The sequence below is a fragment of the Perognathus longimembris genome, chromosome 2 (assembly GCF_023159225.1).
Source record: "Perognathus longimembris pacificus isolate PPM17 chromosome 2, ASM2315922v1, whole genome shotgun sequence".
In the NCBI taxonomy this organism is placed as follows: Eukaryota; Metazoa; Chordata; class Mammalia; order Rodentia; family Heteromyidae; genus Perognathus; species Perognathus longimembris.
Window position 1 is genome coordinate 136709053 of NC_063162.1, and position 17214 is coordinate 136726266.

Here is a 17214-nt window from a genome sequence, read left to right on the forward strand (position 1 = left end):
AAATGATGAGAATCATGATGCCATAAAGGCTGATATTATAACAATAAAATCAATCTAGAGTTTTAACTGATTCTGAATAGACAATGGAACAAAAAAAAGATAAATATGTATGGACATTATAAAGTTCCAAAGTGGAGAGCAGTTCATGAAATTTTTATTGATGTGAGAAATATTCAAAAGGAAGGAAAGTTGCCAAAATGAGAATCGATGTTAAAAAAGAATCTTGCTTGAAAGATTTTATAAAACTTTGTGGGTAAATGAGTAATTCTTAGAAGATAAAAGATAATATGTAGGAATAATTAAGTGAAGACCTGCTAATAACTTTTCTAAGAAATTACCTAAGCTATGAGAGGAGGTATTATGGTAGTATTATCAAGTTAAATTAAAGCAAAGTTTTTCAGTACAGGAGATTTTTGTGTATAAAGATTGGTGGAAGTTATTATGGTAGTATTATCAAGTTAAATTAAAGCAAAGTTTTTTTAGTACAGGAGACTTTTGTGTATAAAGATTGGAGGAAGTGAAAAAGTGAATGATTGAGCAAAGAAAAGAATGACTGATGGCTCAATGTTCTAGAGTGTATCTATATGTTCTTCTGAACTGTGGAATACTTGATTTTAAAGATGATGAGTGGAAAAAGCAGATAATTCCAGAATTACCTGGAATTAAAGCGTCAGTTATTTACCATGTGTCCAGCACCACGCTACGTACTTTACTTATTTCATTTCATCTCTATAACAATCCTGAGAGACATACAGATTAAAGAATTTATTCAAGATCACAGAGTATATACAAGGCCAGAATTGCTATCCTTACCTATGTATAAAGCCTAAATTCCTTTGTGTTATGTTATTTTGAAGTTAAAAGAAATCACAACCAAGAATTTTTTTTTTCCCCTTAACATAAGGAAAAAGTCACTTTCTGAGATGAGACATGTTAGAAAGAATACATTTTGTAGTGGCTTGTAAAATTTGAATTATTTGTCTTATTTGTCATTAAGAAAGTAGGTAAAAGACTTCTATTACCATCTATGCCCTGGCATTTCACTTCTTTTTTTACAAAGCGAAGATTTTAGTGTGGCCATGATTAAAAATTAGAGATTTCTACTTAAAAAAACAAAACCTAAAGAATAGAAAGGAGGTTGTTTTTAAACAGGTATATGAAGGATCAAATATAATTAATTACTAATGCAATTTTAATAGCCCAAGTTTTGAGACAAGATTTCATTTTTCCCCTAAAATGCAAAAGTTTATAACCACATTCTATCACTGAATATAAACTCTTTAACAAAAAAGAAAAAAATTCTCTAATTACCAAACCAAAACCAGAGTCCCTAGCCAGCAGACCAAAGGTTGAAACCACTGGGCAAATTTGTAAGATCTTGGTTTTAAAAAGTAAATATGGGGAGCTGGGGATATAGCCTAGTGGCAAGAGTGCCTGCCTCGGATACACGAGGCCCTAGGTTCGATTCCCCAGCACCACATATACAGAAAACGGCCAGATGCGGCGCTGTGGCTCAAGTGGCAGAGTGCTAGCCTTGAGCGGGAAGAAGCCAGGGACAGTGCTCAGGCCCTGAGTCCAAGGCCCAGGACTGGCCAAAAAAAAAAAAAAAGTAAATATGTTCCTTAGTGAAGATGGGTGAGAAAGCCTCTTCTATTCTTCCTCTGTTGTTGGAAATATTTTCTTTTGTTGTTTTCTGATAATATATGTAAATCTGTAATTTCAATATTGTTGCTTTGTGTCTTTTGGTATTGTAAAATTGTACTTATTGAATTCTGTTAATTCCACTCCCTGGAATGTGGGGTACCTGAGTTATCAGTTAACAAAGTGATCCTAGAGAATGGGAGAAGTTAGTATTCACAGTTGGAAAGGCTTAGTTTTTTTCAATGGGTTCAACATTTCACTTCCCTCTGTAATTAAGTGGTGAGGAGATGGCATCCTTTAAAATACAGGAACATGATGAGGAGTTCAACAGAGGGACGAGTTCTGAAGCAAGGAGAAATGGCTATTGAAAAATAAATACAGTCTCCCAGGATGATGGCAAAAGCCTCAGAGCTACATCAAGGTTACTAGTTATGACAAATAACTAGCTTTACTGAAAAGTACAAACAGCTTACTTAGGCTAGTGGGCACACTCCAGACATATCTAACTATAGAGAAGTAAAGCTACAAGGAAAAGGAACTAGAGAAACCTCACAAAGGGATAAGAAAGTAATTAGAGGTTTAAGTCAGATGAGCTGAAGCTCAAAGGAGAAATATCAGAGGCCAGATAGGAAAGTGCCTTCCCACCCAGAGAGTTATAGATCCAGGGTGGCTGTAGAACAGAAATGCAGTGCCACCCACGGCTAGAGCTAACCACCTGAGATTCAGACTCAGCAATGGTGCCAACTTGAATCTACCTCGTGCCAGAGTCTGAGTAGCCTGGTCTAGCAAACAACACAGTTAAGATTAAGCAGGGGCTCCCAGGAATTGACATCAAGAAGGGAGTTAGGAGAGGGGCTCTAAAAGAAAGTGGGTTAAGCCCCAGATGTAACTGAATGATAACCGGTGATAACTACTTACTAGTTAATATTTTTATGATTTCTCATAACTCTGTAACTGCCCCAATTATTTGTTAGCACTGCTGACCTCTGTTTTTCCTGTACTTACAAGCAGTAAAAATTGCTCAAAACATCAATGTGATCTGTGTGCTTATTTCTATGAAAACTGGGTAATGACTGTCAGTGTTCTGCAATGAATATGTGAAGAGAACTCAGTGGGATAAAGAAATCAAGAACAGATATCTGACACTGACAAGAGATAGAAAACAAGGCCCTCTGGAATCCCCAAGTACATAAGTACTTGGTTGGCACTAGCAGCTGGTTCTCTTTTAGCTACTCTCCCCCAATACCACCCCCCCCACACACACAAAGACTTCACCTAGGTTAAGTAAATTACAGAGCATTTCTCAAACACAGATACAGAATGGTTGACTAAAAGTACTAATTAAGGTAAAACATACTATGGCAAACATACTGATCAGATTTATGCTGCAGAACTTCAAAAAAGGATGTATTTTAAAATGTTAGTCATTTGCTAAAAAAAACAAGATCTTGCAGAATGTCCTAGAAAGAAACATCAGAGTAAGTCAGGATTCTTCATAAGAGGTATCAGGTGTATGAACCCCCCTTAGTGGTTACATTGTTCTAACAGAAAGCTTTTATATACATACACACACACACACACACTTATATATGTACTTATACTTATATACTTATACTGTATATATTCTCTTTTAAGATTAAATTGCCAGCAAATATTACTAAGAATTTTAAAATTAGTATTTCTGCAGCAGCAATCAATTTTATAAACACACACATACATATACATACACACATGTACACACAACAACAATCAACAATTCATTAAATTCTGACCAAAAAGAACCATTTCTTGAATTCTAATCATTTGTCCAGACATTTTAAGTGTCAAGGAGAGAGCATTTTTTTTTTGGCCAGTCCTGGGCCTTGGACTCAGTGCCTGAGCACTGTCCCTGGCTTCTTCCCGCTCAAGGCTAGCACTCTGCCACTTGAGCCACAGCGCCGCTTCTGGCCGTTTTCTGTATATGTGGTGCTGGGGAATCGAACCTAGGGCCTCGTGTATCCGAGGCAGGCACTCTTGCCACTAGGCTATATCCCCAGCCCAGGAGAGAGCATTTTTTTTTTTTTTTTTTTTTTTTTTTTTTTGCCAGTCCTGGGCCTTGGACTTAGGGCCTGAGCACTGTTCCCTGGCTTCTTCCCGCTCAAGGCTAGCACTCCGCCACTTGAGCCACAGCGCCGCTTCTGGCCGTTTTCTGTATATGTGGTGCTGGGGAATCGAACCTAGGGCCTCGTGTATCCGAGGCAGGCACTCTTGCCACTAGGCTATATCCCCAGCCCCAGGAGAGAGCATTTTTAATGACATAAATTTCTTTTGCCCTCTGTGGATTAGTACCTGCTGTAGGATCCTCATCAGGCAATCGAACAAGAGTGTAACATATTCCTGGTTGATTGTAAGTCAGGCTAGGGGCTGGGATACAACACAGCACTTCATGGGAATCTGATGGTTCCATCTGCACTGTCACTTTCTCTAGTAGTTGGTCATTGAGAGTATTGGTACAGTCAAACTGAAAAGTAAGCAAATGGGAAAAGTTGTGAAGAATAAGGAATGTTCTGGAAAAAGCTACTCCTTCCCACTCACAATCGGTAATTCCATTCTGCAACCCCCATACCATCCCTCTCTAAATAGCACTATAAGCATATGATTTTTTTTCTTTTTCTTTTCTTTCTGTGCTGGGATCAAACCCAGGGCCAAACATGCTAAGTGCAAACTAAACCACTGACCCACACTCCCAACTCCACCTAAATTTTTTGTGTGTGCAACAGCAATAGGGATAGTCTTATTCTTAAGTTCTTTGTATTTATATTATTTATTAACTTTCTTTCTTTAGTCTCTTTAGTGTGAGCTCTACCAAACAAGATGTTAAAAATATCATAGCTAAAGTTCTTTGAACAACCCACTTAATTTACATTGGTGTTAAATGCTTTATTTTTTTTAAAAAGTTACACCTTACATTATTTAGTTTCATTGCACATGTGTTTCATATTCTTTTATAAAAAAATTTATACAAAAATTCTTTTTGTTTCCCACTTATCTGGGATGACAGGTGTGTGCCACCATGCCAGTTACTCAGAAGGCTGAGTAGCTAGAATTACAGGTGTGAACCACTAGTGCCTTGCTAACTTTAAAATTTTAACCATCAAATATTGCCTATCATATAAAAGGATCTCTACAGTTATGGGAAAGAAAATTAATTTTTTATTGTTATTATTATTGTGGTGGCGGTGGTACTAGGGTTTGAACTCGGAGCCTCAAGCTTGCTCAGCAAGCATTCTACCTCTTCTGACACAGCTCCAGCTCTAAGTAAGTTCTTTATAAAAGGAGCTAGAATCATCTCTTTCAAAAGAAAGAGATGCTTGTCTACAAGCACATCAATTTATACTTAGGCATCTAAAAGAATCAAAGGTATTATCTCACCTGGAACACAATGTGGTCAGTAAACATATGTTTAATACATCGAACAAAATATTCTGTCTCTGCTTCTGTAAGTTGAACAGGCTCAGAAGACTTGAACAAGGGTCCTAGATTCGTAAACTCAGGAATGGCAGCCAATTGTTCTTACAAGGAAAATAAAAGAGAGAAAAGTAGGAAGAAAGTAAGACATGAAGAAGATAAAAGAGAAACTTCACTAAAATGTTTTGGTCCCCCACACCCTTACTAACAGCTGAACACTCAAATAACATGTCCTTAAGTTTCAATCATCTTTTTTTTTTTTTTCTGGTCCTGGGGTTTGAACCTCAGGGCCTGGGTGCTGTCCCTGAGCCTCTTTGTGCTCAAAGCGAGCACTCTACCACTTGAGGCACAGCACCACTTCTGGCTTCTTCTGAGTAATAGTTTATTGGAGATAAGAGTCTCATGGACTTTTCTGCCTGGATTGGCTTCAAACCGTGATCCTCTCAGCCTTCTGAGTAGCTAAGATTATAGGCATGAGCCACTGGTACCTGTTGTCAATAATCTTCTAAGTTAGCAAGTTTATAGGCTAAATTACTTTTTTAAAAAATTCAATTTCCTAGTTTTTTGAATTCCCTATTAACCAACAAGATACACATAAGAGCAACATTCCCAGTAAGTAAGCTAGTAATTAAAAATTGCTAAGTTCCGTGGACTTCAGGTAGCCCCAGCAACTATAACTTGTGATTTTTACCTACACAAAGATTTCTTGAACTGAAAATAAATCAAATTGAACTAAAACCATGCACTCTATTTTGCCTACAATGCTCAGGAATTAAAGTTAATCATTTCTACCCACTGAAGCATCATACCTTGGAAAATATCTTGCCTGGAAGGAGCCAACTTCTCTGGCTTAGGAGCCACAAGGGTGATTTCTATGAAGACAGATATGAGAAATTAAGTGAGCTTCTGTCAGCTAATAGTGCAGCCAGAAAGAAATGAGGGCTGAACCTTCTAGCAGCTACCCAATGAGTTATTGCTAAAACATACCAATAGGGTTTCTGTCACCTCTTTTGGGGGGAGAGTGGCACTCAAAGTACATTCAGTGAATGTAATGCTGTAAAATTAATAAAGTCCTAAAACAAAGAATTTGTTTTAAAAGACTGGGGTGTATAAAAAGTTACTCATAAAAGGAAAAATAATTTATAAAACAAGTATCATGTGATATCGGCAAACAACTTTTGAGGTATTGAAAATTAAAGATAAGATTTTTCATTTCCAGTTCTTCTATGAGCTAACCACTAGGTACTTTCTTTTTCTTTCCTTTTTTTTTATTGTTTTGAGTTAAGATTCTTTGGCATTTTTTTTATAATCTTGTGTAACATCCTTTAAAGACAATCCTCTAATAGAAAAATGAATTAAGAGATTACCATAGAATTATAATAGAACTATAATCAGTGGCAACAAACCTCAAATGCTATAATACTGCATTATTAAAAACAAAAACACAAGAAAAGCAAATGTTCATCTTTGGGCGTATTTCATATTCTTACTGTTATCAAAACATCAAAAGACTTAAAAAAACTAATAAAAATGTCATCTAATGCCTAAAAGATTTAGGAGTGATAGGCAAAATGTATTACAGAAAAAATTTCTAGGAAGTATTAGAGAAAATAGGTTAATATTTTCTAGCTTGTCCTAGTTTTATTTGCTAGTTTAGAAGATATGCTAGTATCATATTTGTAAAACTATACACAGAACAACTAAGAGTTAACTGTTCCTCTTACCTGCTTTCTGTTCAAAGACAGGAGCCATAGCAAGAGGAATTGATTTTAGGTCAAAGGGCTTTTCTGAAGGCTCTAATGTATACTGATGTAAGGCCTTTTCCATCCCTGGTATAGAGACTGTCAGACCTGTAAATGCAGATAAATTTCATCATTATAATCTCTTGAGAACTATTTGTAATTGCTTTCTGAAGGAAGAGAAATAATCACTCTACAACCATAAAACTGAAGTAATTAAAATAAAAGTGATTATATAAAACTGCTTTAAGGACACATAGAAGGAGAGCATAAATAAGTTTAACAAAATATAGCTACCTCTCAGAAAAGGAATCACCTTAGCCATAGGGGAGCAGTGAGAACAATCTTGCAGATTGTTTCACAGGTATTTCTATTACCAAATTAGAAAATATCCTTGTGAACACAGGCTTCCTTAGAAATGGAGGTACGCTTACAGACAAACCAAGCATTTGCCTAGTGGTAAGCTAGTAGGTAAAATCACAAAATATACTTCCAAGATGCCATTTGGGGCACAAAAGTATATTGTTTGTGTTCTTGGTTCTCACTGACCATTGAAGATATAAGTAGCATTCAGTGCCATCTGCCTCTGCTGCAGCACATTCAGGTAGAAGGTAGCTCGGTCTCGCACCTCATCATCAGTATCCATCATACACCTGGCCATAGTAACAGAATAGGCATGTTTCAGTACCCCTAAGATTCCAATAGTTTTACCACCCTACATAAAGTGCACAATTCAGATAAAAGACCTCAACCAGCCAGGTGCCAGTGGCTCACATCTGTAATCCTAGATATCCAGGAGGCTAAGCTCTGAGGATCACAATTTGAAGTCAGCCCAGGCAGGAAAGTCCATGAAACATGCTTCCTCCTTGAGATGTGGCTCAAGTGGTAGAATGCTAGACTTGAGTACAAAAGCTCAGGGACAGTGCCAGGCCCTGAGTTCAAGATCAGCATTTAAAACAAACAAACAAAAAGGCTCAACAATAGCCAATATCAGCTTTGGAAATCCCTACAAATAATGGGGAATTGTCCTGGATTACTAAAGTACTACTGCTTTAGAAGGCATCAAAATAAATAAGATTATAATAACATGAGATAGTTTGGAGTGTATGGTTGCATCTGTAACTACATGGCCTCCAGTGAAGACTTAAGACTTCTCCATAATTAACACATGTTAATATTATACTTTACAAGAATACTTAAAAGACAGCATTCAGGGCTGGGGATATGGCCTAGTGGCAAGAGTGCTTGCCTCGTATACATGAAGCCCTGAGTTCGATTCCCCAGCACCACATAAACAGAAAAAGGCCAGGAGTGGTGCTGTGGCTCAAGTGGTAGAGTGCTAGCCTTGAGCAAAAAGAAGCCAGGGACAGTGCTCAGGCCCTGAGTCCAAGCCCCAGGACTGGCCAAAAAAAAAAAAAAAAAAAAAAGACAGCAGTCAGCATCTAGGCATCATTTTTGTTCAAATGGCAATTTGTTACATTTAACTAGTCAGCCTTGGCTTGTGGTTTATCTGCTTCAATTTTAAAATGCAATCAGTGTTTGCTAAAGCAAGTCTTTCCCTTACTAAACAGGGAGTTACAGAGGCCATGAAAAGCTTCTATTTTCAACTCTTCATATGAATCATTTTAGATCTCTTAGGAGTTGGCAACTTTTATACAAGTTGAGTACATATATTTAGATTGCTTTCTTAAAACCATTTAAGAAAAATCTGAACTCCAATTTTACACATATCTCACTCATACCTAAGTACTAGAAAGAAAACAAAAGCTATCTACCCTATATCTACTACTATATCTACTCTATCAGCTCAACATCTGGTATAACACAATGAGGACTGCACTACTTAGTCATGTGGAATTCTAATTTTAAAGGACATTCTTTTACTTACCTTTGTAAGAGGACAAGAATGCTTGGGAGAAGACTTTCATTCTGTGCCCCAAATTTAGCCAACGCGCTCACAGCAGCTATTACATCACAGAAAAGAAGCAACATAAATATCAGTGTCTGAGTTAAGTAATAGTTATTTTAAAAAAAAACTAGCCAAGTGTGCATGTTCTCTCTGATATATGGAAGTTAGATCTAAAATGCACTAGGATGACAATAACACAGCAGTCTAGATATTCATATACAGTGAGACCAAAAGAGAATCACAAAGGTGCAATGACCATGTGCCTCTTCGTATGTATATAAAATAATATACATACTGAAACAAACTCCAAAAATATGGAAACAAAGGACTTAATTTGTTTCTTCTTTTACTGATGATTCTGTATTCTTTACCTTATATTGTATATTCATGTGCACATCTGTAGGAAGGTGGGGGGAGGACACAGAATCTGATAAAAAAGGGTGAAAAAGTGCAGCAGTGAAGCACACTAGACATTGATGAAAGTGAACTACACAACTCATGGGTGGAGATGGAAGGAAGGGAATGGGAGAGAGTGACAGAACAGATGACACTGTAGGAAAGGAAATGTACTTATTACCTGATGCATGTAAATGTTACCCCTCTGTATATCACCTCTATAATAACAATAAATTAGCCAAGTAGCTGGTGCTCAGTGGAAATAAAGTATCTTGTTTTATTGAGAGCTCCTTGGTCTTACTTCTTTGATCCATTTAAGCATAAATAAAATTCTTCTGGCTCTAGAAAGCTCTACATTGTAAACATCATTCATATGCTGAGGCATATTTTTCTATGTGAATATTTTCTGTGTGAGTTATGTTTCCACTAATTATAACCCCTTACATATTATCTCATATGATTAGTTCTAATCTCAAACAACTAGCCCCAAATGTAATAATAAACTATTCCTTTCATTCAAGAGACTCACTGGCTTTCCTAATGTCTATCAGGAATTGTGGTAGGGCTGAGAGTAGAAAAATTTAAAAGCAGGGTCTCTGATCCTAAGGAATTATACCACAGTAGGAAAGACAGGTATCTAAAGAGACAACTACAAAGTAACATAGTAAGTTGCTGGCAGAACTATCCAAGACTCTAGGTAAGTACAGGCAGAAGGACTTAGAACTGCAAGTGGAGAAGTAACCTAAAAGGTTAACAGTAACTGAAGCTAAATATTAAGATCAAGTTGCATTGGCCAAAGGGAAAAGGCAAGAAACGAACTTTAGAGGCAGAGAGAATGACCAGTACAAATGCCCTGTGTTGAAAGCAGGCAGTGGGATGTATTACTGCACCAAGTGAGCAGAAGGGAGATCAGTGGTAAGCCAAGTAACAAGGTGAACAAACATAAGAATATTAAAGAACCTAACTTAATTTCTTCAGCCAGTTTATAAGTATTTAAAAATAAACCTCCAGAGAAGTTTCAAAGAGGGCTAAATTCAACTGTGAAGTGAATGGAAATGAGTTCATAGGGCAGCTAAGTTTATCTCAGAGAGATAAAGTTGAGAGTTAATGAGAGATAAAGAATTACAGGAGGGCTCACATTTTCAATGGGAGAAATGTGCACCTGTTCATAAGCTAAGGGGAAAGAAGGATTAGAGAGGAATAATCACACAGCAAACACAGATACATCCACAAAAAATTCAACATATATGAATGCTTATGGTTGTAAGTCTGGGGGGAAAATGGAGCTGCCATGATAATATCCTTTTTATACTGCAAGTTTGTCTGTAATACAAGGCAAAAATCTGGATGAGGCCCAGGATAGGCTCAATACCATCAACATATCAATCTTGCAACTTCACTGTTTCATTATCTCTCTCTTGAGTGAAGTATTTCAAAAGACAAGCAATTTCATCATTACTAATTCCAACGACTTACCAGCTCTGACAGCCTCATTTTCCAGAACAACCCTATTGAAAATAAAGCGGATATACTTGGAGGGGACAGGTGTTCTGGGGCCCTCTTTGCCCAACAAGTGTAGAATCTTAGTAGCCAGAACAGTGTGTTCACAGTCCTCAATGAATTCACAAAGGTGGGCTAGACCTGCTTCTTTACTCTCAGGATTCTCCTCCACAATGCTGATTATGCAGTCCACAATGGCTCGCTTGTATTCAAATCCTCCCTGGCAAAGGCAAAGATATAACCACCATTTATTCTAAGAACGCTTTTTTAGAGAAATACTTATGATATTCAAATTTCTATTCCCCTCTTTCCATTTAAAATAAACAACAAACAAATTTCTGCAAAGTGGTAATACAAACAACATGTTTAGTAATAATAAAACAGCAATCATCATCAAGTGTATAATTTTGATAAAGACATATGCTTAAAACACTATGACTATTTCATGGCAACCATAAGAATTATGACAGCAATTTGCTATGGTTAGAAAATAGTCTACCTACATCATCTCGAAGCATGTTGGATAGAAAAGTCATCATGACACTGTGCTTGCGAGGGTATTTCTGACAGAGAGCACTGATTGCCTGCACAACCACCACCTGCAGAAAAATGAAGAGATCACTCAGCACACAATAAGTGTAGCCCCCATCTAGTAAAACACAAAGAGGAAGTGTTATCTTCAACCTTAGCCAGGAGGTGTGCTTCTCCTGAGTTCCTCCACACCAAAAAGACACTACAGTTACCTAAAATCACAATAATGGTTCTTCATAAAAGATCAACAAGGAGACTCCCCACACACAAAAAAGAATTATTGAAAAACAATGGAAAATGATATTCATTCAATAAAGCCCATCCATTTTGCCACTCTCCAAGAAAATAAGCACCTATAAATTCTCAAGGCTGGACAGATAAAGAGCATGAATATGGTGACTCCAATAAAGGAAAAAAAGAAACCTATCCAGAAACTACTTAACAAAAAATGGTAGCTAGAGGAATGTTAATATAAATTTAAAGACAAGTGTTAAGAGAAGCATAAGGCTTTATTTCCTTTTCAGTTAACATGTTAAGTTCACACAACTGCATGGGTGCTGGTAGAAATTAAGAACCCTAGGTAAGAAATGACAGAGTGTATATTACAGCAACTACAGCAGAGTATCAATGTTTGAAGGCTAGTTTCCTTGGCCCAAGTCTCTTAAGACCAATCCAGAGAGCCAGAAAATACCTGGATCCACAAAGGGCTGCATTACAGGATAAGAACACTATGGAACAGCACATGACTATTTTACATTGGGCAGTAAGCCTGCCAACCCTTCCGAAGGAAAACATTAGCTAGTAAGCATATGTGTGTTCTACTTTAGAGGGAGGACTGTTTTTCTAGGGCTGAAATGAAACTTTTCCTAAAGACATGGAATCGTCTATGGCTGTAAGGCATCTTGTATAACACAAGAGGCAGAGTAAGAAAGAAGGGGTAATTAGTGTCTAACTTGCAAGATATACAGAAGCACATGCCCATAGAGAACTGTCTCCCCCAAACCAGGCAGCACTAAGTATATACAATACACTTTCAGAAAATAGAAAATGTTCACAATCTTTTTAAGAAGCAATGATAGGTAAACCTAATACACACACACACACACACACACAGAAAATGTCTTCACAGGTGGGGTGCAGGGAGAAGAGGTAATACTGTTTTGTATAGTTATGACTATTGGAAGTATTAAAATGTGCTGCATTTTAAACTTAAATCATTAAAATGGAAATGGGAAAATACCAAAACAAAGCAACGAATGGATCTGTTTCTTTGAAAGATCTATATAACTGCACTGGGGGGGAAAAAAAGGAAGAAATTCCAAACAGCTCAGTTAATATTCAACCATTCAGTAGGTGCAGATTTTAAGACATTAAGTTGGACTTTCAGTGTTTTCCATACTATACACATAAAATAGTAATAACAACTCATGTTGAAATAAGCTCTTTATTATTTCATTGAGACTTCTGAGGTAAGTACTAACACAATCTCCAAGGTATAGGTAGGTAAAGAAACCAAAGTAGCCATAGGTCACATGACTATCTTGGGCCACATATCTAATAAGTGATAGAACCAAGATTTAAACCCAGGGGTTTTCATTCTAGAGGCCATTCTCTTAACCACCAGAGTGACAGATTCCCTCCCTCCTCTCCTCCCTTCCTTTTTGGTTGAAACTGGTCTATATAGCCCAGGCTGGGCTGAAACTCTCTTCACCCTTCCTGAGTGCGAGGATGTGGACTTTTTTGTATACTTTCATACAGCATAAACATTGTTTTTGTCTACACTGTTATATCCTAGCTATCGATTCTTCATTCCATTTCTCTGAAATAGGAGGTGACTTCTGTCTTACTATGTCATGCTGAATGGGGGTGAAGTTAGGGATTTTTGGACTATAGAAAATGGAAATTCTCTAATAGAGTTTATACTGTTTCCCAAAATGGTTGAACAAGTTTACATTCCCACTAACAGTGTACTACTGCCAGCATTCCTTTGGGCCACATCCCCACCAGATCTGTTATTAGTTTTCTTGATAATGGCCATTCTAACTGGGGTGAGGTATAATCTCAATGTAGTTTTGATTTGCATTTCTTTTATGGCTTTAGTAAGGTCTAGTTTATTAAATTTCTTTTGTGTCTTCTGTTAAAAATATTTTTCTTACTCTAGGGTCATGAAGATGTCCTGCATTCTCTTCTAAAACATTCATTATTGTGCGTTGTACATTCATAACTCAATCCACTTGGCACTGGCTTTGGGTGAGTGGTGAGGTAGGGTGACATTGGATGAGTAGGCAGAAAGAAAACAATAAAGCAAAGAAGCCAAAGAACAAGCACAGCAACACATCTATGTACAGTTTGCTAAATAACCTGTCTCACCAACAAACATGTGAAGTGTGGCCTACTTCTAGAAACACCATCGAATAGTCACCCAGAAGGTACTTCCCCCACTGTACCAGTTTTCCAGAGGCCTTTTCACCTGCATCTCACTGTAGTTATGGTGTGATGCATGAACCTTCCTTCAGTCTTGGCACTGAGGATACCTTACCAGGTAAACCCACTCCCTGTACTCCAGTTCACGGAAAAACCTTTTCAATTCTTAGAAAACTCCACAATTATGTACATAAACTCAATATATCTAATCTTCCACAGACTATAAAAACAACTAAGGTCCAGGAGTTTGTGGCACTCCACTGCTTGGTCCAGTAGCCCAATCTCAATTTCCTCTAAGGGTATAGTCTTGCTTTTACATCAGTAAAACTTGCTTTTATAAAATGCAATATTTGCCGCTGATTTCTTTCTTCTGTGAGACCAACTCACCTCCAGAAAGGATTAAAGAACTTTCTTAATATTTTAAACTCACTTTTTATTTTAATACCGTCATTACCTAAAGTCAAATATGTTGGAAAAGACAGATAATTAAGAGCAAACAAAACAAGGAGCCAAAGTCTATAAATATTGAAATATTAGGTGACAAGTAGGTAAAATGGAAGAGATAATAAAATCTGAGAAATTAGGAAGTCTAGCCTTTGGTCTTGACTATGTTGGTAATTTATTATGTGACCTTAAGTGGGCCAGTTATCTTTTAATGGTACATTTTCCCTAGCTCCCCGGTGGACAAAAAAGACAAAGGAGCAAGTATGAACAGTAGTGATTCTTGCTAACAAATCTAAGAAAAAGAGTAGTTAGTATCTATATGTGATTATTAGATTTACACTGAAAATTTTTGAAATTTTATATAGCTCAAAACTTTAAATGAATCACTTCTCAAGCTTGTTTTCCAACAATGTCTATTTTGTTTTCCTTATTTCCTTCCTAAAAGGCTCCCCTTTAGAAGGCACTAAATAATGGAGAAATACTTTCGGAAAACATAGTAGGAGTCTAACAGAGCACATCTATCCAATGAAAACAATGGTATTTATATTGGTTAATGATCAATCCCTTTGTACACAGTCATAGAAAATAAGAACTAAAAATATTTAAAAACCACAGATGACGTTTAATAGTACTTAGTATCTCACAACATAACAGGATTTATTTTACAAACTTAAAACTATGGGTAAATTAGTGATATAGGAAAAGGTAATGCCAATTATAGAGTTTGGCCTAACAACTTGAAATGGCTTTATAATTTTTTGCAACTCTTTTTATGTCATGTTTCACAAACAAGTAGTATAAATGATATATATTTAACAACTTAGAAAAAAACAAATGTATTTTGTTATATGTTTTTAAAACAGAAGTTCTGGGGCTGGGAATATGGCCTAGTGGCAAGAGTGCTTGCCTCCTACACATGAAGCTCTCCGTTCGATTCCCCAGCACCACATATATGGAAAACGGCCAGAAGGGGCGCTGTGGCTCAGGTGGCATAGTGCTAGCCTTGAGCAGAAAGAAGCCAGGGACAGTGCTCAGGCCCTGAGTCCAAGGCCCAGGACTGGCCAAAAAACCCCCAAAAAAACAGAAGTTCTATTATCTCAAATTCACAAATGTTCTCCTCTACCTCTTCTGATTGTTTCCTTCCCAGACAAGATCACTGCCCTGAAGAGCTTTCACTATTTCCTGGCTTTTCTTCAGTTTACTTAATGTGTCCCCAAATAATATACATAGTTTAGTTTTGCTTTTTTTAAAGTATTTATGCAAATGCTATATTGCATAGACCTCTGCAATTTGCTCAACATTTTTACAAAAAAATAACGCATATTATGTTCATGCCTGAAGTGATCCTATGATTCCCAAAGTAAAATTTCTTTTTAGATTATACTTCATCAGTCAAGCATAGTGGCACACACTTAACCCAGCACTCAGAAGGCTGAGGGAGAAGGATTGTAAGTTTGAGGCTAGCCTAAGCTACACAGAAAAACTTTGTCTCACAAAAAAAAAAAAAAAAGAAGAGGAAGAAGAAGAAGAGAGCATACATCTTCAATTTTCCTAGATATTGTTAGATTGCTTTCAAAACAAGTTTTACACGAGTATATATAAAGAATCCTACTATACCATATCCTCACCAACATTTTCTTTGTGTACGTTAATGTTCTAAACTTTTAAATGTTCTCAAACTGTCTGCATTCCTCTTTTCTTTCCACCCTTCCTTTCCTCTAAGATTGGGTCTTGCTATGAAGCTCAGTCTGTCCTGGAACTTGATAGCTAGGCTGGCCTCAAACTTATGATCCTCCTGCCTTAGCCTCCTGAGTGCTGGGATTACAGGCACAAACCACTCTATGTTGAGCTTGCATCCTATTTTTTTGTACCATAGATAGTACAAACCAGAGGTGGTTTTAACTTTTTAAAGACTTGTAAAGAAAATAACAAAAACAGACCCAGCATGGTGGCTCACGTTTATAATCCCAACTGCTTGGGAGGCAGAGGTGATAGGCTCACATTTTGTGGCTGGCCTGGGCAAAAAGGCTAGCGAAGGCCCTATCTCAATAAAAAGGCTGGCTGGCCACATAGCGGTGTGTGCCTGTCACCCCAGCTATAAGAAAAGCATAATTAGAGGGAATCACACACAATTTCAAAGTACTCACACAAAACACAGAAAATATTACCTGAAAAAAACAATAAAAAATAATAACTTAAAAGATGTCCCAGTGGTAGAGCATCTACCTAGCAAGTATGAGACTCCATACATAGTACAAAAACAAACACCCTCCCCCCAACACACAAAACAAGAATAGGCAACGGAAAATAGAGAAACCCAGAAAGCTTAAAATATTTTAAGGTCCTTTAAAGAAAAGTTTGCCAATTCCTATTCTAAAACCTCCTTTTACTGAAGTTATTTTACCTGCTTTCCTCACTATCCCATTTTGTTTGATAAATGGTTATGAAAAACACCTTTATAACCTCTCAAGGTTCCCCAAAGATTCCAAATGTTCATTTGCATATACAAGGTAAGTTTGTTTTCTGAAATCTAGGAGTGGCTGAACATTGGAGGCTCATCTCTGTAATCCTAGCTACTTAGCAGGCTGAGATCTGAGAATCATGGTTCAAAGACAGCTGGAACAAGAAAGTCTGCAAGACTCTTATCTTTTTTTTTTTTTTTTTTTTGGCCAGTCCTGGGCCTTGAACTCAGGGCCTGAGCACTGTCCCTGGCTTCCTTTTGCTCAAGGCTAGCACTCTGCCACTTGAGCCACAGTGCCACTTCTGGCCATTTTCTGTATATGTGGTGCTGGGGAATCGAACCCAGGGCCTCATGTATACGAGGCAAGCTCTCTTGCCACTAGGCCATATCCCCAGCCCAAGACTCTTATCTTGAAGCTGTGGCTCAGTTGTAGAGTAGTACCTTTGAGCAAAAACCTTAGGGACAGCGCCCAAACCCAGAGTTCAAGCCCCAGGACACACACACACACACACACACACACACACACACACACACACACACACTACTAAGCACTGAGTAACAGGGTCTATTATGTCATATGGCTGAGTATTAAGAACAAACAACAGTCCTTCTATTATTTTCTTAACTGAAACTCAGTGTTCTTTGATCAGTCTCTACCACATCCCCACCAGTTCTATTCAATACTATATTGGAAATATTCCCTGTTTTAATAAGGCAAGAGG

General features: G+C 37.4%; 1 protein-coding gene across 1 annotated transcript in view; it reads right to left on the reverse strand.

The window, feature by feature from the left end:
* Copg2 (COPI coat complex subunit gamma 2) overlaps window positions 1-17214 on the reverse strand; it is a 104699-nt gene that overhangs the window by 39004 nt on the left and 48481 nt on the right. Inside the window, exons 13-20 of the mRNA XM_048340231.1 lie at window positions 11136-11231; window positions 10609-10852; window positions 8716-8791; window positions 7377-7480; window positions 6813-6938; window positions 5898-5960; window positions 5053-5192; window positions 3970-4141 (exon numbers count right to left, since the gene is read on the reverse strand). Of these exons, the coding sequence (XP_048196188.1) occupies window positions 3970-4141; window positions 5053-5192; window positions 5898-5960; window positions 6813-6938; window positions 7377-7480; window positions 8716-8791; window positions 10609-10852; window positions 11136-11231 (1021 nt within the window). The remainder of the gene's footprint in view (window positions 1-3969; window positions 4142-5052; window positions 5193-5897; window positions 5961-6812; window positions 6939-7376; window positions 7481-8715; window positions 8792-10608; window positions 10853-11135; window positions 11232-17214) is intronic.